Genomic DNA, 15,072 nt, shown 5'->3' on the forward strand with positions numbered 1-15,072 from the left:
ATACACGTACACACACATAAACAGGATTGCTCCAGGGCATTAGAGTTGCCAGGAAACAGAATGAAGCCATTTGCCCATAGTCACAAATCAACTACATTTCAATTCAAACTTGCCGCTTCTGTTTCAAGCATGCATTGTGTGTGTCTGCAAGGGAGTGAACTTCTTTAAATTGTTGTTTAGTTAGGCTCTGAGCACAGATTCCAAGTGCCGTCTAAACGCTAACATTCTGTAACTTCTCTTTGGATGGTTGGATATTTATAATAGTCTAAGAGACGTGGACTAGCTAACAGATAAGCTAAATTTATTAAAAGACAGTTTCCTGGCTTTTTAAAAAAATTAAACTACATATTACTTTTAATGATCAATAACTAACAGAATTGTAAAGGAACAGAAATAAAATCTCTAACGTTAGAGAACCTGCACTAAGTTGCTAATACTGTTTTTAAATTAAACTTATTGCTTACACCAAGTACAGTGATAAGTTTACATACATTTTCAGATTTTACAATATTTCTCCTGTGAGAATATGGAAGAGTGGGTAACTGGCCAAATTTGCTCAGATCTAGAGTTTGAACTCAAGCCTGCTTGATACCAGGATCAGCCCTTGAATGCTAGGCTTGGATCCTGCCTACGTATGTTTGTATTAACATTTATTAGCCACCAAAGATGTCTTAACACCTATTTTTGTTGGTGTTAAATCAGATGTCTGTTCTTCCTTATTTACCCTGGAATTCTGCAAAATGGGTTAAATGGGCACTTACAATGAAATATAAGGCCTGAAATTATTAAAACCTCTTTGTCCCGGCTCTCCAGAAAGGCAATGAATCAATTTGGATTAATTACTATATGTGCCTACTTTGAAGCTTTCCGAAGCTCTACTAGGAGAAGAGATCCCTCATCACTTTCTGTCTTACACTGAAGCATAAGATTGCTGTAAAGCTTTTAAAATAGCTGTACTGCTCTCCCACAGATGTGGGTGCACTTCAGTCATGGCAGAAATAGGTCCAATATTATAAAGCAAATTTGATTCCTTAAGGTTTTGCATTACATAAATGTAAAATAGCATTATTAGTTCTTACAGTCATCATTGCACCATTCATACTTGAAGCAATTGATATTTCCACAAATCAGGCACTGTACAAATTCTGTCATAGTAAAACATTTATTTGTTAAAGTGATATAGATTATTCAGGATTCTACAGTCTTAAATCATGGATGGCAATGTAACATGGATTGATACAGAACTCGATGCCAATGTAGGCTTTTCTGTTTCCTTCTTTAAAAAAAAAAAATACTTGTAGGCCAGAAGAAAAAAAAAATTGGCTTTAAAAGGGGATGAACCATGGTCTGATAGAGCCAGTTCCGTCCGCGTCAGAGACTTCTGCTTCGGCTCCTGTGGATAATTTCTTCTAGGACACCAGTTCAACAATTAACCTTTGTGAATTGAAACATTTTTTAAATTTTATCCAGTAAAAATATCAGTGGCAACTTTTTTCAGGAGAGAAAGAAGTAGTGCTCTTCAGATTAACTCCAGCCTCTGAAATGGGAAAAGAGAACACGAAAAAAAAAAAAAAAAAGAAAGAAAAAAAAGAAAAGAAACAAAGAGAAAATACGTAGGTAATAAGATCATTGTGCTAGTAATTTAGAAGTTACAGAACTATAAGCAACCAGGCAGGAGTTTATTGCTAGAGAATACAAGATACACTCCTAAGAACTATCTAGACATGCACATCGGCTCTTAAAATGTTGCTTGGTAATTTCAAATTCTGAATATATAAAATAATCTCATTTTAAAAAGGAATCTAAATGCATTAAGCCTAAATAGTTATGCAAGTCAAAGCCAAATTGTGGAATGGCATTTTCCCTTGCTTTGCTTTTCACATTTACATTCTCAAGGAAAAAAAAATAATGATTTTATTCATTAATGCACGGCATTTAAATTTTAACAAATAATATACCGGTTTTAAAACTATGAGCATATTAGGCCAAATCTGTTCATCACATATAAAATCTAAGTGATCACTACTTTTTAAATATAGTCTGTTGGGAGTTTGTATCATATTGAAATTTTATAAAATTTAATTATACATTAAACGTTAGTGAAGACTATTACTCCTCTTCATAAATTAGTTCCTCACCCACAGAGCAAATAAATGTGTAAACTGACAATAACTCACAAGAAAGGCATTCCATAGTTAATGTGATTTTGAATAACATAATATAAAAACCATTTAAAAATATTTAAATATCAAACTGTAAAAATATTCTTCCTCTAATGTGGATTCTCAGCATCATAGATTTAAGATATGTCTATAAATTCCATCTTGAATAGGAATGAAAAATAATTTTTGATAAATATGTAATTTCATAAATATGAAATAGAAGTAATTTTTGTCCCTTCCCATTCAAAAAGAACTATGTTTACAAGTTGGGGGTTATAAAATGCATGGCACAGATTAATCGTGAAATATGGAAGACTATTCTATATCAAAATGCTGATGTAGAACATATTTGGTGTAGAAAAAACTTAACGTGATAAAGGTAGGAAAAATATTGTAGAGATGTTTCATTTAAGAAAATATTTCATCTGGGGGCACCTGGCTGGCTCAGTCAGTGGAGCATGTGACCCTTGATCTCAGGGCTGTGGGTCTGAGCCCCACACTGGGTGTAGAGATTACTTAAAAATAAAACCTTTAAAAAACGGGGGCGGGGCGCAGAGAAAATATTTCATCTGAATAGCTGAAGTTACTTTTGGCACAAACAATAGTTTTTGAAAATTATTAAACAAAGGATTTACACCATGTTTGAAAACTGTTAATAGTTAATAGATGTGTAACCTATTTATAAAAAATAATTACCTTGGAAACGACTGAAATATAGATCTCACTATCACTTTTTACCTGGAATGTTCTAAGAAAAACTTCGCAAAATCACTTTAAATTACAATGGGATTATATATAAATTCCTATCTACTGGGTTCATAGCATAGCTTATTTTGGTGAAACTGGATTACAATGAGTTTATTTCTGTTTGTCTTTCCAATAATATGCTCCTTTTGATAGAAAAAAGATGTAGTTATACTATACCAAAGTTCAAGTTTCAGGAAGCAGTAATACAGAAAAGACTAAATACAAATAGAAGAAAAATATAGTGGACAATATAACTAGTTTGACTTTAGAAATAATAAATTCCTCCAGAATAAAAAAACATTTTAATATCAAGTTAATGAGGGGCTCCTGGGTGGCTCTGTCGTTAAGCATCGGCCTTCGGCTCAGGTTATGATCCCAAGGTCCTGGGATGGAGCCCCTGGTTGGACTCCCTGCTCAGCAGGGAGTCTACTTCTCCCTCAGCCCCTCCCCCACATGCTCTCTGTAGCTCTCTCTTCCTCTCTTAAAAAAAAAAAAAATCAAGTTAATGATTGCATAAGCTTACATATTATAATGAGATTCATTTCCACATTACATAAAAAAACTATTAACAAACTACGGAATTATGGCTTTTATAAAAGCTGTTAATTTCAAAGATTAGACAATTAGTGATCAGCTTTGGAAATTATGGTATGAATTTGCCTGCCCTGAAGCTACTACCATTATTGAAATGGTGACATAATATGAAGCTGAATAAAAACTTGTATACGTAGGATATTCAAAATAACACTTTTTACTTCACTTATCAGTAGACAAACTCTTACAATGATTCTATAAAGATCTAAATATGAACACAAATTATAAGAGCATCACAAAGGAAAAAAAACAGACTATAATAATCATGCTAAAATGTTATAAGAACTAAAGATAATGAATTTGAGATAGGCTCAGGATGTTTTGATAATGCTCCTTATTGAACAGTGAAAAGGTATCATGCAAAATACTGGGGACAGTTTTATGAACAGTACTATAAAGAAAAGAGGAAATTAAAGCTACCCCAATATTAAAAAAAGGAAAAATGTCCTGATGTTGAATGGATTGTGGGAAAATGCTGTTACTGCCCTTACTCTGAATGCAATTAAGAACTCTGAATGATTTTTATCTTGTATAGTTAGGATATCTAAAAAAGAAGGAAATTATTTCTAAAAATCATTGCTGATACTAGGGTTCTAGTTTTTTCTGACTTACTGTAATGTTCAAGTAAATGTCAAAAATGGGCTTAATTATTATAAAATTAGTTAAAAGTTTTCTACATATGTGCATATGTGCCTATTCTATTACTCTTATTTTTAAAAATTTCACTTGAAAGGAATATCCTAGGAAAAAACCAACGCTACAGAACCAAATACTTTATAATGGTAATTTTTACTGGGAAATAACATTGGAAAGATATCTGGATCATATATACACATTTGCTTTGCTGTTTAGCTCTTATTTCATATTTTTTCCTAACCCTATGTTAAATGTTGCTGTTTCTTTATAATCAGCATTACTTTTTATTCATTTATACCTTAATAGTTTCTCTAAAAAAAGTGTCTCTTTTCATGGTTATTGCACCTGTAACAGGGGTTTTATGACAAATTTTAAATTTGTTAAATACCTTAATTGATACTAAACAGAATAATCAGAAGTCAAATTAATTAGAATCAGGAAGCTATTTCCTTAAAGGCTAGTGCAAGCAATTGTAGATTAAGGGGTATTTCTTGTGCATACTTAAGCGCGCACGCGCGCACACACACACACACACACACACACACCCACACACCCACACAGTACACATATTTTGTTGGTCTGAATATAACAAATACTTTTTAAGAAAGGTTATTTAAGACATTTTCAGTATAAATGCAAGTAGTCAGGGGAAGCTGGGGGGCTCAGTCGGTTAAATGTGGGACTCTTGATTTTGGCTCAGATCATGGTTTCAGGGTTGTGATATTGACTCCCCCCATTGGACCCTGCACTCAGCAAGGAGTCTGCTTGAGATTCTCTTTACCTCTTCCTCTGCTCCCCCCATCTCTCACTCTCTAAATAAATAAAAAAATGCAACTAGTCAATCGTTCCTATTTTATACTTCTAAACATGGCATATGAATTGTTTTACTGGATTTAAGTATAACAATCTTTTCAAACATAAGGTTAACATATGCAAGTGCCAGTTTACATGTAATTACTACCAGTTTTACTGATTCCTCTTCTCTTTGCTCTCAATTCATCTGAGTGTGATTAGAATCTTATAATTTTATTATAAAAGGACTGTATGTGATATATCAAATATTTTAAGTTCATTCTATTTCTATACACATGCAGGGAAGGTCTTAAGGAAAAAAAATTGGCATAGGGCATATTCTGGCTAATGGAAATGATATAAATGTATTAATTCTTCACCCTTAGGGAAAAAAATGATCTTAGCAGATACCTCAGTACAAGGAACACCTATACCACTGACTGGATGGAACCTGTCTTTTATGTACCTTCCTATTAAGAGTTTGATGCTATATGAGGGACTGTGGTATAATTAATTTAATAATGTTGCCATGGAAACATTTTGTTATATTAAAAACAAAAATGTGTTGTAAGGTGTTTTGTTTGTTTTTTGCTTACTTTTTAAAAAAAATATTTTATTTATTTATTTATTTGAGAGAGAGAGAGAGAGGGAGTGAGCAGGGGGAAGGCCAGAGGGGGAGGGAGAGAGACAAGCAGATTCCCCACTGAGGGCAGATCCCGAGACAGGGCTCAATCTAAGGACCCTGAGATCATGACCTGAGCCAAAACCAAGAGTTGGATGCTTAACCAACTGAGCTACCCCGGCACCCCAATTATATATATATATATATATATATATGTATATATATATACACACACATATATATACGTATATATATACATATATACGTGTATATATACGTATACATATATATATACATACACACACACACACACATAGGTAGCCTTTTAATTTAAATTTAATGCATTGGGCAGTGTCCAAAATTTTGGAAAACATATTTGCCTTTGGGTAGTAAAACACATTTGTTACCATCCTGCAGGTAATAAAAACTTAAAAATTTATATCCCTTCCTCCCCCGCTAAAAAAGAGCTGGGAAGCCGTGAGCACAAGAAATCTCTACCAGCTCTACCTCACTCCACTCACACCTGGGGAAGTACTGCTAACCATGGGAAAGGCACAAGACAGCCACGTAGGTCAGTCTCTTCCAAGGGGCTTCACTGGTAGTATGGACAGGGTAGAAAGGATAGGTCTCCTAAGGCAGAAATCATTTGCCAAGTACCAAGAAGAGTTACACCGAGGTCTCATCATACTTTAATTGATAATTGAAAAATGCCTTAGATTGACTCTCCTGCTTCCAATTCTTGATAAAACAGCACTGTTCTGGACTGTGCTTCTGATAGATTAACCAATTACCTTCTAATCCCTTTCTAAAGATATTCTCTTTCAGAACAGCTAGATGTCCAAAGTTACATGATAAATGAACTTTCAGAAATCAAAGGCAGAGAGAGAGAGGGAGGAAAGAAGGCAGCAAGAGAGGTAGGGCAGGAGAGAGAGAGAGGTTCAGAGTGAGAAAGGGAAGCACTGGGGGGTGATGAAACAATGCACCTTCACGCAGGGCAGTTCAGTACACAAAACAGAACACAAAGTGTGTGCCAGACACTGGGCTATTGATTGTTTCTAGTGAGCCATCTGTTCATTTTTTGCAACACGGGATTGGGATCCTGAACTCAGAGACATGATGCATGAAAAATACGGTGTTTAATTTGGGAGTGGAACTCATTAGGAGAAACCCTGAATGATTGTCCAAGTTATTATCTTTTAAATACAAAATGTTAAAAAAAAAGACCCTATTTTTACCACTAAAAAAATAAATCAGTGGCCTTTTTTAGAACTTTTACAAGCAGAATATTTTTTCTGTGCCAAACCTTAAGCCAATGGCTGATGCCTCCAGCTGTGTGAACAGATTGCTAAAGTGCTATTCTGCTCTGGAAACACACTTTCTGATCCAATTAAAATGCAGGAATCAAACACTCATTTGAAACTTCCAAAAAGGAACAAAAAAAGAAGAAGAAGAGTAATCAGTTGCTGACAAAAGGAATACCATGAATATTTCATATGTAGTCTTTTGCTCCATTTTATAGTGGCTTCATTCATTTTGGGTAACACTGAAACACTTCTGTTCATCCACTTCCAGGGAGGTATAATGTATCATTTCCGCTCCTATTAGGATGTGGAGGTCAAGGATAAGGAGTGAATACATTCTTATCAAGCTACTGTCTTGGGAAGTATTTGTAAAATGCACATTATATCATGCATGGGTATAAGAGTGACTCCAAAGTCACATTAGTATTCCCTTTATTCTTACAGTATGAATCAGAAATGTTCAGTTAACCAGAAATATGTCTAAATTTAGTAACTGGAAATTCATTTAACCAAACTAAACTTTAGTTTGTACCACTGAGCACTGAGTAGTTTTAATGGAAAATTTCAACAAGTTACATAAGCTTGCAAAAAATTAAAAAAAATTATTTATAAAAGAGTATGCCCACTTAATGCTGAACTATGAGACAGGTAACAAAATCTCACCTGTGTTTCCTGGACAATCTGGTCAACATTAGTCAGCAAAGCATCTGGGAACAAAATTTTCAGTGTCATAAACAAATACACAAATTCCATTTTTAAGAAACAGACCCGAAAACACTTCTCACCGAAATCTTGATAAGATTTCTCTTAACAGAGATTTATCTAGACTTCTTTTAAAAAAACTTACCTGTTCTTGGGCTAATTGCAGTTGACTTTTGCAAATACTTTGTAGTTGTCTATGGCTACTTCCTGATATATAATACACCATAAAGGTAGAATTTTAAAAATACTGTCCCAGTTGCTAACGTGAGTAATTATTATTATGGAATGCACTTTTCCTCAAAGAGTTCAAGAAGGGAATCAGGCTTCTACTCATTTTTCCCTACTCAAAGTTAACATTTCAACTAATATAGAAAGATACACCAAGGAAAAGAGAATCCAAAATAGGAAACATAGCTTCACTATGTTCAACATGCAGAGTATTAAATAATCATTTACAATAATCATTATTCAATAGCCCCCAAAATAATATCATGTTTTATGAAGTACCCAGTATCCTCATATAAAACACTAATGTTCTATATGCAACCATTCTGCCTTTAAATGTCCATATGTATGTTCCAGTTGGCTATAAATGTTTAATACCATTACCTAGCCCTGCATAGCACACATTCTATTTCTTTCCAATATGTCCTCTTTTAAAACAAATACTCTTAGTCATTAAGAAGTGACACAATGATAAGAAAAAATATTAGGAAAAAATTATTCTCAGGGTTCACAGGTAAGTGTGATGAGAAGAGTACAAAATACTTTTTTATAGAACCTCCAGCACAAACATTCAAAGAAATTTATAATTGCCTCTGGAGATTAGGTTTTACATGAAAGCAATAATAAGACATGTTCACATTATCCAGGAAAAAAAAAATGTTTAGGAAATTACATTATGGTAGAGCCAACATAGGATATTTCATAAGCCCTTCATGTTATTTGAATAATTTATTGGACATACTCTGAGCAGAATCACAATATCTAATTCATGTTTCAGGCAAGATCAAATGTACATCCACTTCCAAACACAAAATGAAAAGGACTTCATGACTTTCTCTGAATGCATTTGAAAAAAAAATTTTTTTTAATTTTAAAATTCATGGACATAAGAGTCATCTATTTGAAAAGAGTGGATCTCTACAAGTTGTAGAGATCATAATCATTAGGAAGTTCAGAAAAATAAATTTCTACTAGAGAGTTTATATCCCATTGTAATCTTATAACTCAGTGATATAGCTTGTACAGTTGTTCTGGGAGAAGTTCTCTGGTAGTTAGCCCATTTAAATATAATTTTGCTACATCAATTACAATCTATGTTGCAAGATACAAAATTCTGATTTTAACTGATTAATTTGCTAAGCATACATATTGGTATATCTATATATTACATATATAGATATGTAAGTATATACTGTGTATATATTTTATCAATGGTAACTTTAGATCCTAAATTTCGACTTTGAGAAATAGCTGACAAAACCAGAAGACAATGGTACACTAGTTATTATACTGACCACTTGTAATATTTGATAAAATTGCAAATACATTACCCTTATTTAACAAGGAAATTTCATACTTAAATAGACTCCTAGGTAGAAACTGCTACTTTCTGTGTCCCACACTTCAGACAATACCACATTTTTAGGAAGACTCAATCACAGTAATATTTTCACCATTCTTTCGATATTAAGTGATCCTCGGTACTGTTATAAGAAGGATTGGTTTTATTTCAGAAAGCAAACAAACAAAATCCCCCAAACCTGACAAAAGTAAGTGTATGTGTAGTCCCAGCATGCATTTATCTAGCATGGGAGAAAAAGGATGGACCAATCTGAAAAGACCGAGCTCTGAAACTATTACAAAATCCCAGGCATTCCTTTCGGTTATTTTCTCTTTTCTCTATGAAGTTTTAAAGACAAGATATTTTTTATCCATAAATTTGACGCCCCAAAAATGCTTCACTCACAACCATTATAATGTAAATAATAATAATGACTATATAACGATAGTGATGATGATTATCATCATCAACTGCGGAGGATAAGAAAAATAGCCTTTTCCCATCCGGACCACCTCTGGGTGGACTTCAGTCCTTTCCCCAAACACTACAAACACTTACAGACAGAAGCATCCACATTCACTGTTAAAGAAGAAAGACTGGATGCTTCCTTAAACACAAGGGATGACTGAGCAAGGAAAAGATAATAGATAGTCTTCATTCCGTATAATATAAATGAACATTGCTTTCTTAGCAACATAAAATAGAAGTGAAATTTTGTCATACCAATAAGAAAATGGGTTCAGATCTGCAGTCCTTGAAAAATGACCCATTTACCTTTGCAATTCTATGTACAATAAGATGCTTTATGTTTTCAGCACTTTTTATTTTTTTAACTATTGGCATTTAAATGATTGTTGTTAAGCTTATTGTTGTGAATAAAAAGGAAAAATGGGAAAATTTCAGAACTAAGAGGCCATTGTTGTGGATCTTGTGATAATTGTTCTAGTTTTTTACCTTTATAAATGAAATACTTAGTTTCCTTTCAGTAATACAAGCAAATAAAATAGTTAAAATTTAGTTTGGAAGTTAAGTACTTTGTGAGTGCTTTAAAGTGAAGTAGAAAGTATTCTCAAGAAAAGATAAAAAGAGATTCCTGTAGATAAATGTAGCACATTTAATATTCTTTTAATTTCTCAACTTCTTGTGGGAAAGTATGTATCATTCAGATAATAGATTTGTTATGTCTATAAATGGTTTACAATAGTTCTATAACTAATATTCTAAAACATTTTTTGGAAAATATATCTACAGAGCAGATAAAATCAACTGTCTGAAAGCATAAAATAGCTTATTGTGGCCTCAACCTAACTAACTACGTTTAATGGTTAAAAAAAAAAAATTAGGAAATAAATTGGTCCCAGTGAGGGTATTTACGTATCTAATTTATTTATTTAATGTACCTCTGTTTCAGTCTATTTGTAGGGTCAAAATGAATAGTATTCATCAAACCAAACTTTGTTTCCTCTTAGGATTCCAAGGCAGCATTGGATGCTTCATCATCCCTTTATGATGCTTGGATATTACATATATTAAATAAAAAGACCTACTTTAATAATAGTTGGACATTTTGGAATTGGGGGACACTTATCCAAAAGAAACAAAAACAACACAGGAAGACATATAATTAAAAAATGTTTGGAGCAAATATCTGTAAATATATTGTTTGTTAGTTATATTTAACAACCTGTAACCATAGTGTAGCATGGCTAAAAAAAAAGAAAAATAATTTAGGACTTGGAAGCAAAAAACAATATATATAACCTATACATAGTCAGCAACAGCAAACCATATGCTTTGGATCACATACACATAGCTGGTTAAATGAGAAATGCAAGAAATAACAGAAAGAAAAACAGTAAGAGACAGAATTTCTTGCTTATAGTAATAAAATAGCTGGATCACAAATCAACATTGTGCATATAATCAAAATTCTTACTATTGCACCTTCCTCCCTGGCCCCATTCATTTATTTATTTATCTATCCATTCACTCATTCATTCATTTGAGTAACTAGTGTGTTTCGGATATTATACCGGGTACCTTTAAAAACCCTCAACCGTCCCATAGATTTATTTTTCAGTCACTTCATACTGAAACTGCCCTGAGCAAAAAGTCTTTCATATACTCGTAAACAAAAACAAAAAACATTTGACCCTCTTGATAGGCCAATCTTTCGTTGATCTTTCAAAATATAAACTTATAGAAAGACAGAAATATGAGCCTTTTTATCACTTCTAAAAACATGTGTTCATGCATTTGGTTAATATACCCTGAAAACAGTCTTGAGTAAAACTAATAAAAATTTAAATGGTTTCAATGATTTTAGTCAAACAGAATAAATTTCACATGATTAGATATTATAGAGTTCTAAATGTTTATAAGAAATAAAAGATTGAATTAACGTTTCATTTGAAACATAAGCAGAAAATTGATTTTTTAAAATACAGGCAACTGGAAAATATAAAATAAGCTAATCAGTAGCTTGGAACAGATATGCTAAACTGTGGCCTTTATGCATGATTTCAGAGCCCCCTTGACCACAACCTTCATAGTGCCAGAGATTTCTTCCTTGGGGATTCACTTGTTTAAGTCTCAAAAGCATTTATATATTTGGGACTTTTTAATACCATATAGGTAAAAACTAGGAAAGGGAAAAGCAATATGCTTTTGTCCATCAGCACCTTTTGAAGAATTAAGTAATTGATGTTAATTAGAAATGTTAAATTGGGATTAGAGCATTATTACAGAAATAGTGTTGAAGATACACTTCATTCTGTGTAATGTTTTTGATTTTACAAAACATGATCACACATGTAATCTCATTTATTCCTCCAAAGAACTGTACATGTGACCCATGAAAGCTGATTAGATTTTCGAAATGTGAAAGGAAAGCTTTAGAAAGGGAACCAGGGCAGAGGAGGCATTTATGAAACACCTAAGATAATACTGGCCCATTAGATAATTTTTTTCAAGTGTGGAAAATAATCTCTGCTTTAATTTTACCTGTTTCTGAATGTCATCATGATAAATCGTATATAAAATGTTTCTGTGTCAAGTTAAAATTAACTGAAGTTTTTACATATGCCTCTAGTAGAAGAAAATTAAACTAATGACTACCATCTGTGTTTTAATGATATTTCCAAATGATCTGTAAGAGATATTAAACTTACTGTTTAACTTATTCCCATGGAGTATGTTATATAAATAAAGTACGTATCTTATTATATTATGGCTAAATTTTTTTGTGCAAGATTCTCATCTGAGCCTTATTTTCAACCTCCCATCCCAAACACCAAAGAATACCTTAATGTTAACCCCCATCTACCAATCTTTAATAAAACACCATCAAGTTGCAATATAATGTAAGATTTTCAACGAGTAGATAGGAACACTTATCTATAGACCTTGATTTCAGTGGATATCCAAGAATGCCATATATCAAGGAGCAATATTATTGTCTGATTAAATTTAAGAATTTTTTAATGATGGATTCCCACTAAGCTGCATGATTTCTAATTAAATTTCATCACAGGTTTTGGTTAAAATAAATGCATTTACTCTAAGAAAGAAACATTCCAATTGAGAATTATAGGCAGAAGGGGAAAACAAAACCACTATCTGGTTAATGAGCAATGACTTTATATTGCTTATAAATGTAATAAGAATTCCATTAGAAGTATTTTTTTTTTTACTTCACTTAGTGATAACAATAGACATTCCTTTGATAATGGGAGCCTGGTATTTTTGTCTCCCTTTTTAACTTACTTAAAGAAAAACATAAAACTCATTCATTCCACAAATGTGTACCGAATGAATGAAAACACCTTCCTGTGCCTAGGGTAGCAGCATACAGAATTCTGGTCTGTGACTTGAAACTGAACTGGATTTCTTTGATAAATGCAAAATCACTTGACTTTTCTTTTGCTCCCCACCAAAAAAGCTATGTCATGGATGAGAAATACCATAAATCTATTAAGGCACCTGAACCACGAATGTTGTTTAGAAGTGTACCTATTTTAACACTGTCTGGGTATACTTATTGAATATTTTATTTTAAACACCATAACAACACAGAGGTGTTCTTTTTAATATCTGCCAAAAAACAAATGCCACTGTCCTTGAAAGAAAATAGACAATCTACTCACTGAAAAATACTAATCAGCCTAGGTGGTCCTTTGTAAGACTGGAGGAAATAGCATTATTTATGTAAGACTTCTTTGTCCCGTGACAACCTTTATTTTGTGCTCTGCTATTGTAGAACCTAGAGGTCAGTCCTAGGGCAGGGGAAGGCACTGTCATGTCATGCTTTTCCCCCTAAACCATCTTATCTGTGTTACCTTCACATATCAAACTGTACCTAGAAGGTTTATACACCTTGGCTCTATGAGGCATGTATCAGAGAAACAAAGCTGGAATTTCAAATTCCAATTTCCTATATGAGTTTTCAAAATAATTTCTTCATTAAAAAGAAATAATCGGTTACACAGTGCTTTCCAATATCAACTCAGAATCTGAGAGAGATGCATTTCCACTACGCCCATCAGAACTGTTGGACTGAATTAACATCGCATTCATAGACATGCTTCTTTTAGAAAACAGTCCACACGTGTTCCGTGAGTTAATATAACAATAGTATTCCTTTAATTCTCCATTCAGGGAGTACCTGTGCCTCGCTCTGGATCTGTCAGCAGGCAAAGTGAGAAACTTACTTGGCTTTGAATGTGCTCTTTTAGATGTGGGCCCCTCTGTGATAGAATCAGGAGGTCGACTAGCTAACTGCAATGCAGTAGAGTTGTTCCTGTTAGTGTTTTGGGATTCAACATTTGTGACAGCTTCATTCTGTGGTTCGGCACTTGGCTTTGTGCCAGTCTTTCTTTTCTGCTTTTGGGACACAGAAGTGCTTGGAGTCCAGGTAGGAGGCAAAGCAGAGGTAGTGGTAGAGGAGTCCTGACTTGAACAAGTTTCTGAAGACTGTATCACGTTGTCATTGGCAACTTTACAACACTGGGCATTCTCTTCATGTCCCACAGCTTGTTTGGACACGGACTGGGGCAGTGTGACACTGCAGCCTTGTATCTGAGCCCCATTAGTTTGAGAGTAGACATTGCTGACCTTGGTGACCTTGTGTTGCTCGTTATTGTTACAAACCTTATACCGGATCATGAGGATGATGATAAAAACCAGCACAGACGCTACAATTATTCCACCAATAATAATAATCATGGTGCCTCCCAAAAACTGGGACTGCATGAAATGGCATCGCACATAATCCTGTTCCGTCGTAAACTGGATGCAACCCACGACTCTTGTGGCGGTGAGGGAAGTGATGCCGTCGTCATATATTGCCAAGACACACAAGTCATACATAGTTCCAGCAGCCAGGTTATTGACAAGAAAAGTTTTGCTCGTAGGAGGTATCATTCTGAGGGACAATGGAATTTGTGTTAATGTTAAAAACAAAACATACAGACACACAGAGCCATTATGACTTCAGGTCTGTTTCATTCCGGTACTCATTAAGATAAGCACATTTATAACAGATATGAAATATGGGAAAATGATCTAATCTTATATATGCCTAGGTAAAATGGTTAAAAGTCATTGCTGGATTCTGCACTGTATTAATGGTGACTGCACCGTGCCTTGACAAGCTTCCTAATTACATTGCTTGGCAAACCAGAACTCCTAATAAAAGCCACTGCTAAAAAAATCATTTATGGCAAATTGCTTTTGAAAGGTGTGACTGTGACATTATCTGACTACTAAACAAATCCATTTAGCACTTACAACACCTCTGTGACTAAAAGCCAATTTGAAGGAAGGGAAAACACTGACAATCACATTAGAAACCAGAATGGAAATGCATCGGAGTATTTATTTTCCAAATCAGTTATAAGCTGCTATGGAATGGTACCCAGCAAACCTATATTTTGTAACTACGATAATTAC

At 33.7% G+C, this 15,072-nt stretch overlaps 1 protein-coding gene across 2 annotated transcripts in view; it reads right to left on the reverse strand.

Moving 5' to 3' along the window:
• Positions 1-1,143: 1,143 nt before the first annotated feature.
• LRFN5 (leucine rich repeat and fibronectin type III domain containing 5) overlaps positions 1,144-15,072 on the reverse strand; it is a 220,573-nt gene continuing 206,644 nt past the window's right edge. Inside the window, exons 4-7 of one of the 2 annotated variants that reach the window (XR_004074619.2) lie at positions 13,833-14,545; positions 7,518-7,561; positions 7,033-7,151; positions 1,144-1,537 (exon numbers count right to left, since the gene is read on the reverse strand). Coding sequence is in view for 1 of the 2 variants with exons in the window: in XM_006727111.3 (XP_006727174.1) it covers positions 1,520-1,537; positions 7,518-7,561; positions 13,833-14,545 (775 nt within the window). In the remaining variant the exon portion in view is untranslated. The remainder of the gene's footprint in view (positions 1,538-7,032; positions 7,152-7,517; positions 7,562-13,832; positions 14,546-15,072) is intronic. The other variant, XM_006727111.3, reaches the window with a different exon arrangement.

The sequence above is a fragment of the Leptonychotes weddellii genome, chromosome 9 (assembly GCF_054177405.1).
Source record: "Leptonychotes weddellii isolate Sample4059 chromosome 9, ASM5417740v2, whole genome shotgun sequence".
Classification (NCBI taxonomy): Eukaryota; Metazoa; Chordata; class Mammalia; order Carnivora; family Phocidae; genus Leptonychotes; species Leptonychotes weddellii.